This window comes from Pteropus alecto, unplaced genomic scaffold (genome assembly GCF_000325575.1).
Source record: "Pteropus alecto unplaced genomic scaffold, ASM32557v1 scaffold5, whole genome shotgun sequence".
Taxonomy (NCBI): Eukaryota; Metazoa; Chordata; class Mammalia; order Chiroptera; family Pteropodidae; genus Pteropus; species Pteropus alecto.
In genome coordinates, this window is record NW_006441953.1 from 33,024,905 (window position 1) to 33,038,389 (window position 13,485).

A 13,485-nucleotide genomic window follows, 5' to 3' on the forward strand; every position below is an offset into this window, starting at 1 on the left:
GCGACCCAGGCGCCCCCCACCCCCGGGCGTTCCACCGCGCGCGGAGCTCAGGCCCCAGCTCCCCGCGGCCGGCGGCATCCCACAGCCGAACTCCCCGTTCGGATGGTGCCTGGGACCCCCTAATGAGCTTGGTGCTGCGCGCAGGAGGTCACCGCTGTTCGAGCTGATGATCTGGTCCAAGACGCTCTCACCGCGCCGCGTCCCGCCTGCGCTGCCAACCCGTAGCCTCAGGGACGTCCCCTTTCCCCTCCGTGCGGCCTCGAGGGGATTTGGGGGTGAGAGATGACCAGTGGGACAGGGCCGGCACAGGGTTGGGGCTGGGGCACAGCGCTCTCCCCTGAGAGCCAGCTGGGAACTTTTGGGGGGCGCGCCGCCTGTCCCCCAAGGAGGGAGCTGCCGCCGCATGCGGAAAGGAGAGCCGGGCTCCCGGCCTGCAGAGGTCAGTGCTCCAGCGCGGCCAGCTCTCCTCAAACAACCCGCGAGTCCCTTCTGGGCGCGGTTCCTGAGGGGTCCTGAAGCCCTGGGCCAGGTGGCTGCGAGAACACAGGCAGCGCTGCGCAGTGATAAAGGGGCCCCACAGCAGCAGCGCTGGGGACTCGAGAAGGACTCAGAGGGGACAGCAGACATGGTGGGGCCATGTGCCCGTCCGGGTAGTGCGGCTGGTCCGGGTCGGAGCCCCACGCCCTCGGAGGGGCCCGGACGCTCTGGGCCTGAGCGTCCTCCAGGCGTCTCCTTCCGCGTCCAGAACTGAGTTCCGGTCCCTGCCTGCTCCGCGTCCCACACTGCAGTGGAGCTGGGGCTGGGGAGCAGCAGGACGGCCCTGCAGGGGTGGTGGCAGTGACCCCACCCTGCCCCCGCTGTCACCAGTGGGCAAAGGGCGAGTGAGGAGCAGCGGTCCTTGGGGCACGTGGGACCACCCTGCCTCTGTGCTACCAGGCACACCACTGGAGCTGTGGGGGGTGGGGGCGCGAGGGTCCCTCAGACTGAGCTTCGCCATCAGACCCCAGGTTCCCCCCACCTGCGACCCCTCCTCTGACCCCTCCTCTGCTCTCCTTGTCCCCGCACAGGTGGCGCCTGGGGGCCGGGCCCTCCCAGTTTCACAGAGCCCAGCACTGCCCAACTTGTGGGTGACAGGAGGGGCTGCAGGGGGGTGGGGACACCCCTGGCCTCAGCGCTGAGGCCTGGGCCCCTAGGGTTTAGGCAGCTGACTGAGGAGCCCCCAAGGCTCCAGAAGGCTCCAGAAGGCTCTTGGCCTCATATGAAATCATCAGCGTTACTGTGCACTTAGCCTGAGCGGGGCGCTGGGGCTGCAGAGCAAGGAGCCACAGCCCCACATGGAGGAGCTGGGCGGAGTGGCCAGGGGAGGGTGCGCCATGGGGCTGGGAAGGAGCTGGGGCTGTCCCCAGAGGGTCACCTGCCTCACCCCGCCCACCTTACCCAGCTTAGCTGTGTGCGTACACATCCATCCGGGCTCCGGCCCCTGCTGGTGCTGAGACCTCAGCCCTCCCACCCAACCTTCCACACCTGCACCCACCTGCACTCGGGCTGGCCCTTCAACATCCTCCACTAGAGGCAGGTGGGGGAGAAAGCGAGAGGGAGCTTCCGACAGACGCTCCAGCTCTGGCCTCCTCCCTCTCCCCACCCCACATCCTGCCTTCACCCACCAAGGCCAGCTGATCTTCCAAGTTCACCCAGAAAGAGAGGTCAAACGTGTGGACTCTCCAACAGCAGCCCTGGCTGTGGAACAGGTGCGGGGTGGGCCAGGGTGTAGACAGGCCTGGGTGCAGGGCGGGCCAGGGTGCAGAGTGGGCTGGGGTGCAGGGCGGGCCGGGGTGCAGGGCGGGCCAGGGGTGCAGGGCGGACCAGGGGTACAGGGCGGGCCAGGGGGTGCAAGGTGGGCCAGGGTGCAGGGCGGGCCAGGGGTGCAGGGCAGACCAGGAGTGCAGGGCGGGCCAGGGTGCAGAGTGGGCCGGGGTGCAGGGTGGACCAGTGCTGCAGGGTGGGCCAGGGTACAGGGCGAGCCAGGGGTGCACCGTGGGTTGCAGGCCCTGGAGCCAAGGGAGCAACAGCCACCAGCATGTGCTCCACTCCATTTCCAGGCCACCCCGGCTCAGCCCGGAGCTGGTGCCACAGCACCGCGAAGGCAGATGTGCAGGCGCTGCAGGAGTGGGCTGCTCCCCGAGCACCCCTCCCCCCGCCGTCTCTGTGCTGCGCATTGCAGGGACTGACCCGTGCCAGCCCACCCTAGCCTCCCAGCACCCGTGTGGTGTCCGTGCTGTGGCCCTCTCTGTATATTACACAAGAGAAAACCGAGGCCTGGAGGGTCACGGGGCTTGCTGGGGGCGCCCCTGCCCCAGCCTGGGTGCCCTGCTCCTTCCCGGAGGACCCAGGTCAGGCCTGGCTCCAGCCCCAGCTCCAGCCCCAGCTCTCCAGCTCCCTCTCCCACCAGGTCTCCAGAATCTGCTGTGCACCTGGGAGCTCAGGGGAGCAGGCTCTTCTAGCTGCTCCCCCGGGGCCCCCCCAGGCCGGCCCCACCCTCTTCCTCCCACTAGGCTTGGGAGACCCCTGCCTGCCCAGTTCCCAGACCGGGGTTCCTGGGTGCGACTCAGGGCTCCAGCCCCTCAGGGCCTGAGCTGGAGGCAGAAGTGAGCGGTGACCCTCCTGGCCCTCACCCATCGTGTCCACCGCCTGCTCCTATGGTCCCACTTTGCTGTCCATGTCTCGAGGGGCTGCCTCACCCCAGGGCCCCCCTAAAGCTCCTGGGGCCAGTCCTGGCCTGGTCAACGTCCACTCCGACCCCAGCACTGGTCTCACGAGGCTTCCACAGCAAAGCCACCTGCATGGGAGGGGCACCGGTCAGTGGGTGCAGTACAGCCCCACAGGCATGAGCCCAGGGCGCAGGCCCCCGTCCCTGGGGGCGCCCTGCCTGCACTGCCCCCCACCATGCCCGGCCCACGCCCGGCGTGCCACGGGCCCCGCTGTGCGTCACGATTTGTTCTGGCTGCAGGGAAAAGCCGAATGAACAGAAGTTTAAAGGAGACTTTATCTTGTGTGAGGGAATTCTGGCCGTCGTCAGCCCGGGACAGCTATGACACCTTCACAGAGTCCTTGGAGAGCCGACTCTGTCCAGCAGTCTGCTGCACAATCCCTGGGCTGGGCCTTCATCTTCGTGGACCCAGATGGAGGACAAGGTTCCAGCCATCGCATTCCCATTCCAGTCAGCAAACAGGAAGGAAGGGGAAAGAAGGGCTCCTTTTAAGGAGTGGTCCCAGAAACCCCGGTAACACAGCTGCTCACATCTCATTGGCCAGAGCTTGGTCACATGACTACTCTTAGCCAAAGGAGGCTGGGAAATGTAGTTTTTTCTTAGCCACCAGCCTGTTATTCCTAATAGTAAGGGGAGAATGGGCTTGGGGTTTGCTAGCTGACCTGCCACCTACAAAGGACGCTTGCCCTCTTCCCCCCTCGCCTGCCCAGCTCCTTTAACCAGCTGCTCTGCCCCTGGAAGCCCCTTGCTGGGCATGCTGGGGGCTGTGGACTCTCACCTGGCCAGTGGCCTGCTCCCCACCCCATCGCGTTCACTGACCCCACTCACGACCCCTCACTAACCCGCCCCCAGCAGGGTCCTGCCGTGTGCCCTCCCGTCACCCTCCAAACCGTCCTCCCTCCACCCCGCCCTGCCCGGCCCCGAAGAGCTGTCTACATGGCTGCCTGCTGGCGCCCACTGCCTGCTCCCTGCAGGGCCCTTCCTCAAAATCCCGGGGCCCAGGGGTCGGGGACCCGTGCCCCACCCGCTGTCCTGCACAGACCGCCCGCTCAGGCCGCCGTGCCACCCCCGTGTCCTCCACACAGCAGCAGACGGCTCTTCTCTTCAGCCGCGTCTCCTGGCCGCCCAGCCAGCCCCCACCACTCGGCGGTGCCCTCCCGTCCCTCCTCCCTCACGCGCCCCCTTTTGTCGCTTGTTACTATGTACCCCTTGCTCGTGACCAGCTGGCCTGAAATGTCATGTCCACCATCCCACCTGGCACCCAGGGCCCAGGGCAGTTAGTCCCCAGGCCTCTGTCCTGGGTCACTGAGGGTCACGTGGTGACATAAGGTGTCATTCAGCACAGAACCTTCCCCAGCCCCTGTGAGAAGCAGGACGGGCTTTCTGAGGGGGTGGCGATCACGCTGGGAGAGCACCCTGTGGTGGCAGGAGGGAGTGTCAGTGGGGTCAAGCAGGCCACTCTCAGGGTTGCAGAGAGTGTCACATGAGAGGAGGACACAGGGCTGAGGCACAGAGGTCCATGGGGAAGGTCTTGCCCATTCCAGCACTCCACCTCCCACGGGGGGGGTGGCAACTCCAGGGTGCCATGTCCCACCCCATGCCACACAGTTCTGTGTGGCAGCCCCTTGGAAGCAGCCTGCTGGCTGTGTGGGAGACCAGCTTGTGCCCATGTGTCCCCACACTGGTGCCGAGTGCTCGAAGCTAAGGGCAGGCTGAGGCCCAGCTGGGCCCACCCAGATGCCTGCGTCACCAGGCAGCTGCTCTGGAGCCCCGTGCATGGCAGGAAGAAGAGCAGCTGCTGGGACCGGCTCCCCCGCCATGCCCCCCTCCCTCACTCCCCTGGTCCTTCAGCCCCTACCCCCCAAGGGTGCTCCTCTCCTGCAGGTGGGCTCACGCCACGGCTTAAATGCACCTGTTAGCCAAGCCCCCAGGCCTTGCTGCCCGTCCCTGACCCACAGAACCCAAAGCACAGTGTGACAAGCACAGGCGGGAAAGGGGGCAGCCTCCTCCAGTTCACTTGGGGCCTAAGGAGAGTGGGCCCTCGCCCAGGAACCCCCAGCACCCAGTCGCTTGACACCCCAGGCTCGGAGAGGTGAAGCTTGCACCTCGGGCCAAAAGGGCCAGCCCAGCACCCATGGCTCCACACTGCCCGCTTTCCCGCAGTCAGAAACGCACGGACCGGCAGGCCCGCCTTTCCATAAGCGCTCACGGAGATTTGCTTAGACATTTGACAGAAAGCGCACCGTGACGAAGTATTCCTGAACGCGGTCCGTGTGAACACGCTCCTCTGCCACCTCTTCACCTGGGTCGTGAACTTTACCTCGGGATGGACAGAAACGTCACAGGCCTCTGACATAAAAATGTATGACGAAGCTATAGTAACTAAAGCAGTATGACAGCATTAGCGGGAGACGAGCCGATGGGACAGAACAGGCAGAAACGGGACCACTCCGAAGAGCGCTTTAATACGGGACAGGTGTTCCAGAGCTACAGCGATGGATTCATCGATAAGGGGTTGGGAAAACTGAGTAGCTATCTGACATAAAAAATGAGACTTCCTGGGTCATGTTTTATATTAAAATAAGTGAACAGATCAGTGATTAAAACATAAAGATGAAACCCATAAAGGTACTGGGAGGGAGTATGGAAGGACTTTTTTGTATAATCTTTGAGTGGGGAAGAAACAGCAAACTCAGAAGCCATGAAAGATTAAATTCAAGTGCATAAAAAAAAATCTGCATGGCAAAAAAGAGCAAAATCAGAGAACAAACTGAGAAAATATTTGCAACTCACCACGTAGAGCTAGTTTTCTTGAAGGAAAAAGCTCTTACATTTTAATAATAAACCAAAGACCCAACAGAGTGTGAGCACGGGGCGGGACGTGTGATCTGCGGAGGACAAGGACAGCCGCTCCGGGACACGAAGTGTCCGTCCCACCCCTCGGAGCAGGGTCCGTCACCGGATTCCGCCCTCCAGGCCGCCCGGCGGGTCGCTTGCCGGGGGCACGCGGAGGGGGCGGCATGGCTGGAGCGAGCCCGCTCGGCCCCTGCGCTTCTGCAGAGACGCGGTCTCCCACGCTGGGCCCCTACAAACGCCGGCCCCGCAGCCCCACCTCTGGGAAGCCGGCGCCCGGGCCACGTCCACGCGCAAAGGGACATCTGCTGCAGGACGGCTGGGAGCGGCGGGAGGCCAGGAGGAGCCCCGGGCGGCCATCGAGCCCTGCCCCCCACGCGAACGTCACCCTCCCCAAGGCGGACAGAGGGCTGGGACACCGCCTCGCCTGGGATGCCCCAGAGCAGTGGACAGACGTGACAGAATCAGCTGCTCAGAACGCTGGGAATTAACCCAAGACCTGTAAAATGCCAAGGGGTGTTTTCTCAAGAAAACAGCTGAGTCTCGGCGAAAGCGAGCTCTGCGGCTTCCACCTCGTGCTCCTCCCACCCCCGGCTCTCCGGCTCCGTGGCAGCCCCACGGCCCCTGGAAGGGGAGCGGGTGCGGGGCAGCCCAGAGGCCTCGTCCTCGGAGGACGGTCTGGCTTGTCTGGCCGCTGGCCGGAGCCACCGCGCTCACGGGGCGTGTCTTTGTTCGCCCTGACTCGACTGGCTCAGGCGGGCTTGTCGAAAGCAATCAGCGGCACAGTTTAACATCGTGGCTGCCTGCAGTGGTGACACCAGTTGGGGTCAACAAGAAGCTGGCCCCAAATCTCAAAGGCCCCAAGAAGGCCCTAAGCTCTCGCCCGGGCTGACCGCGGCTCTGCTCGGGGAGGAGGAAGTCCTAAGGCAGAGCTGGCGACCGCCCGGCTGAGTGTGGAAGGTGCCCCCCCCGCCACACACACACACAGCTTGTTGGTAAAAACTGCAAGACTCACCGCATCAAAGCATTTAAGGAAACTTCTGTGCAGCCATTAGCTCGCCCCTAGCTAACCAAGCAGAGACTCGGTGGCCAAGCACGGCAAAGGATGCAGAGCTTACGGAGTTCGTCCAGACGCTCAACAGGCAAACAGCAACAACCAAACAATCCAGAAGGGGTAGAGTCTGACCGCCAGAGCGGCCACGTCATAGTATTTGAAATGTCCAATTTCCAACAACGAAAATTATGAGACGCGTAAAGAAACAGCAGTAAGGCCCCGAGTGAGCCGCCTGCTCACACTTCGAGGAATCAAAGTGTGAGAATGACGTTGCAGCACATAGGAAACGTCCGTGAGCAGACGAAAGGTGCAGGAGGGAGCCACGGAGAGTTCTAGAGCTGAGGAGTCAAGCGCTGACATGCGGAGTTCACCAGGAGGTTGCCGGACTTTAGTCGGTGAAGAAGCCGGACGTTGCAGACGGACCACTGGGTCCCGCCTGAGCAAGGGAAGAGTGAGGAAAGTGAGCAGGGTCTCGGAGCCCAGGGGGACGCCACGGCCACCGACACACACGGCAGCGCCCGGCGACGGGAGAAGGGGCAGGACAAACCTCTGAGGAGACGATGGCCAAAACGGCCCGAGTGTGAGGAAAAGCCATCTCTGCGTCCCCAAAGCCCAACAAACTCCACGAGGACGCACACGCACAGATCCACACCCAGACACTTCTGAGTTACAGCATCTGAAGACAAAGACGGCATCTTGCAAGCGGCAAGGAGAAACCCTGCTGGCCGTGCACAGACAGCTGGCTCCCGTCAGAAGCCAGGGAGGCCAGAGGCGGCGGGACGGCCCCTTCGAGGTGCCGAGAGAAAAAACCCCCGTATCTGGCAAAACCGTTTTTCAAAAGTGACGGAGAAATGAAGACTTTCCCAGGGAAACGAACGTGGAGAGAACTTTCGTTTTCAGTAGACCCTCCCGACAAAAAATACTAATGGGCGTCTTCTAGGACCAAGCAAAAGACACGACTCACATCCCAAAGAGAAATGAACAGCGGCGAAGGCGACCACACAGCCAATAAAAGACTCTACGGATGCGCTTCTCGCTGCAAACCCTTTTTTTCCCCATCTATCTGATTTAAAAGACAACTGCATAAAGCAATAATTACGGAACTACGCTGATGGGCTTACGATCTATAAAGATTTCATTTGCATGACAAAAATAGCACACAGAGCTTGGGGGGGACAGCTAGACTGGAGCAAAGCTTTGTATGTCACCGAAATGAAGCTGGTGTTCACTCAAACTAGACTGCATTATAAATGCCCATTTAACACTCAGGAAAGAAGTGGCAGAGGAGGAAAGGGAAAGAAGACATGCAGAAAACAAACAGAAACGGGAGACATAAATCTTACCTTATCAGCAATTACGTTAAGGGGAGGCGGATTAAACGCCCCACTCGAGCAGCAGGGATCGGCAGAATAGATTAGAAACCATGATCAACTATGCGCTGCTCTAAGAAACTCTTTAGATTCAGAGATAAAATGAAAAGTAAAAGGAGAGAGAAAGATACACCATGCAAACGACGCCCAAAAGCTATGCTGACGCCACACAAGAGACACAGACGGAGACAGTTCCTAGAGGCGCAGAGGCCGCGTAATTAGGTCAGTCCCCGAGGGAGGAAGCGCGGCCCACGCGCACCGGCGCCGCCCGTGACCGCGCTCCCCTGGGCGCAAGACCCTCCACCGCGGAAAGGCTCCGACTCACTCCGAGATGCACGTCACTGCGCTGGTGGCCCGGCACGGAGCCCGCAGTACACGCTCACGCACAGCCCCAATACCTGAGGCAAGACCTGGCAGGAGCGCGGGAGAAGCAGTCGGTCCGACAGGGGTGGGTGGGGACGCCGACACCCCACCTTCCGTGGCGGACGGAGGACGGGGCCGAAACCAGCCCGGGAGGGGCCGGCCGGCAGTGCGGGCACCTCGCCGTCCTCCGGGACAGACCACGTGTCAGGCCACAAAACCAGTCCCTGACCTCAGACGGCTGAGCGCAGAGAAACGTGTTCTTTGGCCCCAGGGGATGAAATCGGGACTCGAGCACCGGAAGGAAAGCTGGGAAATTCACGACTGTGGGAACGCGGCGAGCTCCTGAGTGAGTGACGGGGAAGGCAGGCTCCGGCAGAGGCACGAGACCGGGGGCGCGGGTGAGGCGTCCGCGGCTGTGAACACCTGCTGTTTGTTTTAGTTGAACTTACTGGGGTGACGCTGGTTAACAGGATTACTCAGGTTTCAAGTGCACGATTCAATACGAGGTCATACGGATGTTGCGCTGTGCGTTCACCACGTGACACCTATGCTCAAAAGAAGCTATATCTCAAATCAATAAGCTAATCTTCCACCGTAAGAAACTAGAAGGAAAACTAACCCCACCGAAATAATAAAGATTAGGGTGGAAACTAATGAAATAAAGAATGGAAAAAAGAGACTATCAACAAAGCCGAAAGTTGGTTTTTGAATAGATCAGTAAAATTGATAAACCTTTAGCTAGACTGACCAAGAAAATAAAAAAAGAGAAGACTCGAATCTCCAAAATCATTTCTACCACTTTACAGAAATAAAGATTATTTCTACCACAAATAATTGTAAGCCGACAAATTATAACAGCCTAGATGAAACAGACGAACTTCTGGAAACACACAAACTACTGGCGCTGACTCGAGGAGGAAAAGCGAATGTGATGCACAAGGCACGACACGGTCGTTTCAATAAACGTGGACAAAACTCCTCGTCCCTTCATGAAAAATACTCCACGAGGTAGGAGCAGAAGGAGCTACCTCAACGTAGCGGAAGTCATGAACGAAACGACAAACCCACGGCCCACGTCACACTCGGCGGTGACAGGCAGAGGCTCTTCCTCCGAGACGGGGACCAGGATGAGGACGCCTCTGTCGGCGCCACTGCGGACGCCACGCCGGAGGCACACGCCAGGCGGCAGGTGCAGGAAGAGGCACAGGGCCCCAGCGCGGCCAGAGAGGTGCATCTCCTGTTTGGAGATGACGTGACTGTGTGCACAGGACATCCCCAGAGTCCACACGCCAGTTCAGCAAGGTTGCAGATACAAGACCGACGCACCAAAGTCAGCCGTATTTCTCTGTATCAGCACCAAACAATCCAAACGCGAAATTCAGAAGACAATTATATTTACAATGGCGTAAAAAGAATAACATACTTAGGATAAATTTGACAAAACAAGCACGAAACCTGCACGCTGAAAACTACAAAACACCGAAATAACGATCCAAATAAATGAAAAAATGGCCCAAGTTCGCAAGTCAGGAAACTCAGTGTTAAGATGACGACACTTGCCGAGGTGACAGATTCAACGCAACCTGTGACAAAATCACCGCTGCCTTTTTCTCCGTTTCGCAGAAATTGACAAATTGATCCTAAAATTCACCTGGAAACCCAAGGGACCCAGAATAGCAAAACCGACCTCGAAAAAACAACAAAGTTGGGGTCCCACTGTCCCCAACTCCGGAATCACCGCAGAGCTGCATTAATCGAGACGCTGGTGCTGGCATGGGACAGAGACGGAGCCCAGAGATACGCTCAGGCATGCACGGTCAGCTGACGCCCAGCACGGTGCCCAGAGAACGCAGCGGGGGAGGAACAATCTTGTCGACGAGTGGTGCCCAGACAGCTCGGTGTCCACACTCGAAAGAACGGAGCCTATCTCACAGCAGGTGTAAAAATTAACTCAAAGTGGATCAAACACCTGAATTTAAGAGCTGAAGCCACACGAGGACGTGCATTACAGGGAATGTGGTCAATAATGTGGTAATGACTGTGCATGGTGCCTGGTGGGCCCCAGACTAACCGGCCGGTCCCTTCGTAAATGACGCAAATGTCTCACCACTATGCTGTACACCTGAAACGAACGTGAGATCACGCCGAATGTGCTGTGACTGACGAACAGGAAGCTGGAACCGTAGTACGCTTAGGAGAAAACACAGAGGCACACCTTCGTGACCTTGCACCAGGCAACGGTGGCTCAGATATGACACCGAAAGCACAAGTGACAAAAAGAGAGATGTGCTGAACATCATCAACATGGTCGACTTTTGGATTCAAAGAACACTGTGGAGAAAGTGAAAAGATGACAGGAAATACTCACAAACCATTTAAGGTCCACGACCCAGAACAGACAAAGAACTCTCACCATTCAAAGCAACGTAATTAAAAGACGGCAGACGACCCGAACGGAAATTTCTCCAAAGATGACCCACAAATGGGCAACAGACGTGTGGAAAGATGCTGCCCGCCATTAATCACTGGGGATGCGCCCCAGACCCCCAGAATGGCGGGGGCACCCCTGTACACACTCGCACGGCTGACCAGAGACGTGATACCACGTGTCGGCCACTGACGTGGGGACCCTCGCACACTGCTGGGGCACACGGAGCCGCGGTCCTGCGCGAGCCTGCACGCGGACGTCCTCGGTGGCATCCTTCGTGACAGCGGGAACGCGGACGGCCCCCAGGCTGACACGAGCAGACGACCAGCGGGGGCACCTGCACTCCGCAGAGTGTCCCAGGGCACCAGAGAAGGGTGGGACCCCCAAGCCACCATGCTGTGACACCAGGCATGAAGGCCACACGCCACGACTCCCCCCTTGCCCAGTGTCCAGACAGGGAGCCCCAGAAACAGCAGACCGGAGGGCGCCAGGGCCGGGGAGGGGGATGGGAGTGGCTGCCCAGGGGGATGAAGCTGGGCCTGGCCAGTGGGGTGGGGCACAGCTCCATGAACGCAGTGGATGCCACTGACCTGCGCACTTTTAAGAGAGTGGACGCTACGGGCTGTGACTCGCCCCACACGGACACCGTGTCTGCGAACAGAGAGGAGCAGTCCTCTGCCCAACGGAGGCCACCCAGGACGGCCTGTGTTGGGGACACAGCTGTGACAGTGTGAAAACAGTGCTTACATAAAAGTGTGGGCTTTCCCAGCCGCCCTGAGTCGCCACCCCGCAGAAGGCTGGGGGCTGGGGGTGGGGGCAGCAGTCACTCTGCATGTCAAGCTGAGGGTGCATGCCACCGACTGAACCACATCACAAAGCGCACGGGCTTTGCACGATGCCCACAAGGAACATGACGGCCCAAGTTCACCCTCCGGGCTCCAAGGGCCTTCCAGCGGCCAGACCAGTGACCACGACAGCAGCGGCCTCAGGGCAGGGGAGGCCCGCACCCGGGCATTTTAATCAGCGCCTCCGCACACTGGGCGCACACAGTGGGGCCGCCCGCTGTCCCGCCCCGGGAGCTGCCGGGGGACCAGCGATGATGGCCGTGGCCACCTGGCCCACCCTCTAGTGCAGCGCGTAGTTAAACTGGTTTGCGAACTTCTCATGCTTCTTCTGGTCCATCTGGGTCATGGCTGTGACCACCCTCTGCACGGCCGCCCTGTGGGCAGAGCAGAGCAGGACGTGAGCAGGACGGGCCAGGGCTCCGGGCTCCGACCGCAGCTGCGCTGGGATGGGGCGGGGCCAGGGCGTCGCCCACTCGGACCACTTGCCAACTCCCAGCTAATGAGCGACAGGGCGGCTGGAGCTCCAAGCCCAAGGTGGCCCCACCCGTGCCGGCTGCACCGCGGGTCGAGGCCACAGCCCGCCCGCCCGTGGTGGGGGAGCAGCGAGTAGGCTGCGCAACTGGGGCGCGTGGGATGCAGGCCACCAAGCCCACGTCTGAGCGTGAGGAAGACAGGGCTGAGGACGTGGGGGGCCTCTGCTCAGTGGCTGCTGTGGTGGTGGGGTCTGGACACGGAGGTCCGTGCCCCGGAGGGAGCAGCCGAGGCCACGGAGCAGGGACAGCCGGGTGTGTGGTCAGCACGGCCGAGAGGATGCAGGCAGCGCAGCCCTCCATGTCGGAGCCCACAGCGCCCTGGACCCTGCCCTGCCGCGGGAAGCCGGCCTCGTGTCTGGGTGGGGCCGAGCCCTCCTCTGGACGCAGAAGGACAGGACGGGCCAGCAGCATGTGGGCACTGAGGAGGCGGCGCCCTGTCCAGCCCCGCTCAGGTGCAGGGCGAGGCCGGCAGGGAGGGCAGGAGGAGCCGCTGCCCGGGGCGTGGAGCCGGGCACCTGGCAGGGAGAGGGCCGCCTGCGGACCGCCTCGCGAGCTGCCACAGACGTCTGGGAACGGGCAGCGGCTGTGAGCTGCCTGAACAGCCGCCCTCAACGCTTTCTGGCCACACTGTGGACCTGGCGGGGCCCTCTGGCTGACCACAGCAGGGAGCTGGGCAAGGGGCTGGGCTGGTGGCCTCCCTGCTCTGGCCTGCTGGTCCAGCTGGGAGGGGCCCTGGCCCCAGGCCAGCGAGGGGAGCAGCACGCGGGTGCCTGCGTTCCGGTGGCACCGGCTCAGCTCTGCTGCTGCTGAGACCCACGCGGCAAACCCGCCCTGTCAGCCGGGACGGAACCGCGTGGACACCGCCACTGACCACGTGGGCCAGCCAGTCCCGGTCAGCTGGCACGGCAGGACGCAGGCCCCGCTCGGGAAGATGCTCGGCTGGCTGCCAGCTGCAGGGCCACCAGCTCCCAGCTCCGCTGCAGCTGAGAACTGTCCCCTCCACTGGCTGGGGACACCTATCCTACCCGGGGGCCCGTGGCCACGGAAGATGCTCGAGGCAGAGGGGGCCCACGGAGCCAGGCTGGCTCCCCTCCAGCACCTCGAACCCAGGGCTCCGCGCGGCGCTTACTTAGCGAAGATCTTCTTGGCGATGCGTGTGCGGGCGGTGTTGGCCTGCTGCTTCAGGTTGGTCAGCCCGGACTGCCGCCTCTTCTTGCCCCTGCCTCTCCCGCCGGCCCTGGCCGAGCCCAGATCCACTCCCGTGGCTGCCTC

The 13,485-nt window shown here is 61.3% G+C and overlaps 1 protein-coding gene across 1 annotated transcript in view; it reads right to left on the reverse strand.

Annotated features, from left to right (window-relative positions):
- Positions 1-5,205: 5,205 nt before the first annotated feature.
- Positions 5,206-13,485, reverse strand: part of UVSSA (UV stimulated scaffold protein A) — a 32,343-nt gene continuing 24,063 nt past the window's right edge. The window contains exons 13-14 of the mRNA XM_025051847.1: positions 13,343-13,482; positions 5,206-12,054 (exon numbers count right to left, since the gene is read on the reverse strand). Of these exons, the coding sequence (XP_024907615.1) occupies positions 11,961-12,054; positions 13,343-13,482 (234 nt within the window). The 3' untranslated portion in view covers positions 5,206-11,960. The remainder of the gene's footprint in view (positions 12,055-13,342; positions 13,483-13,485) is intronic.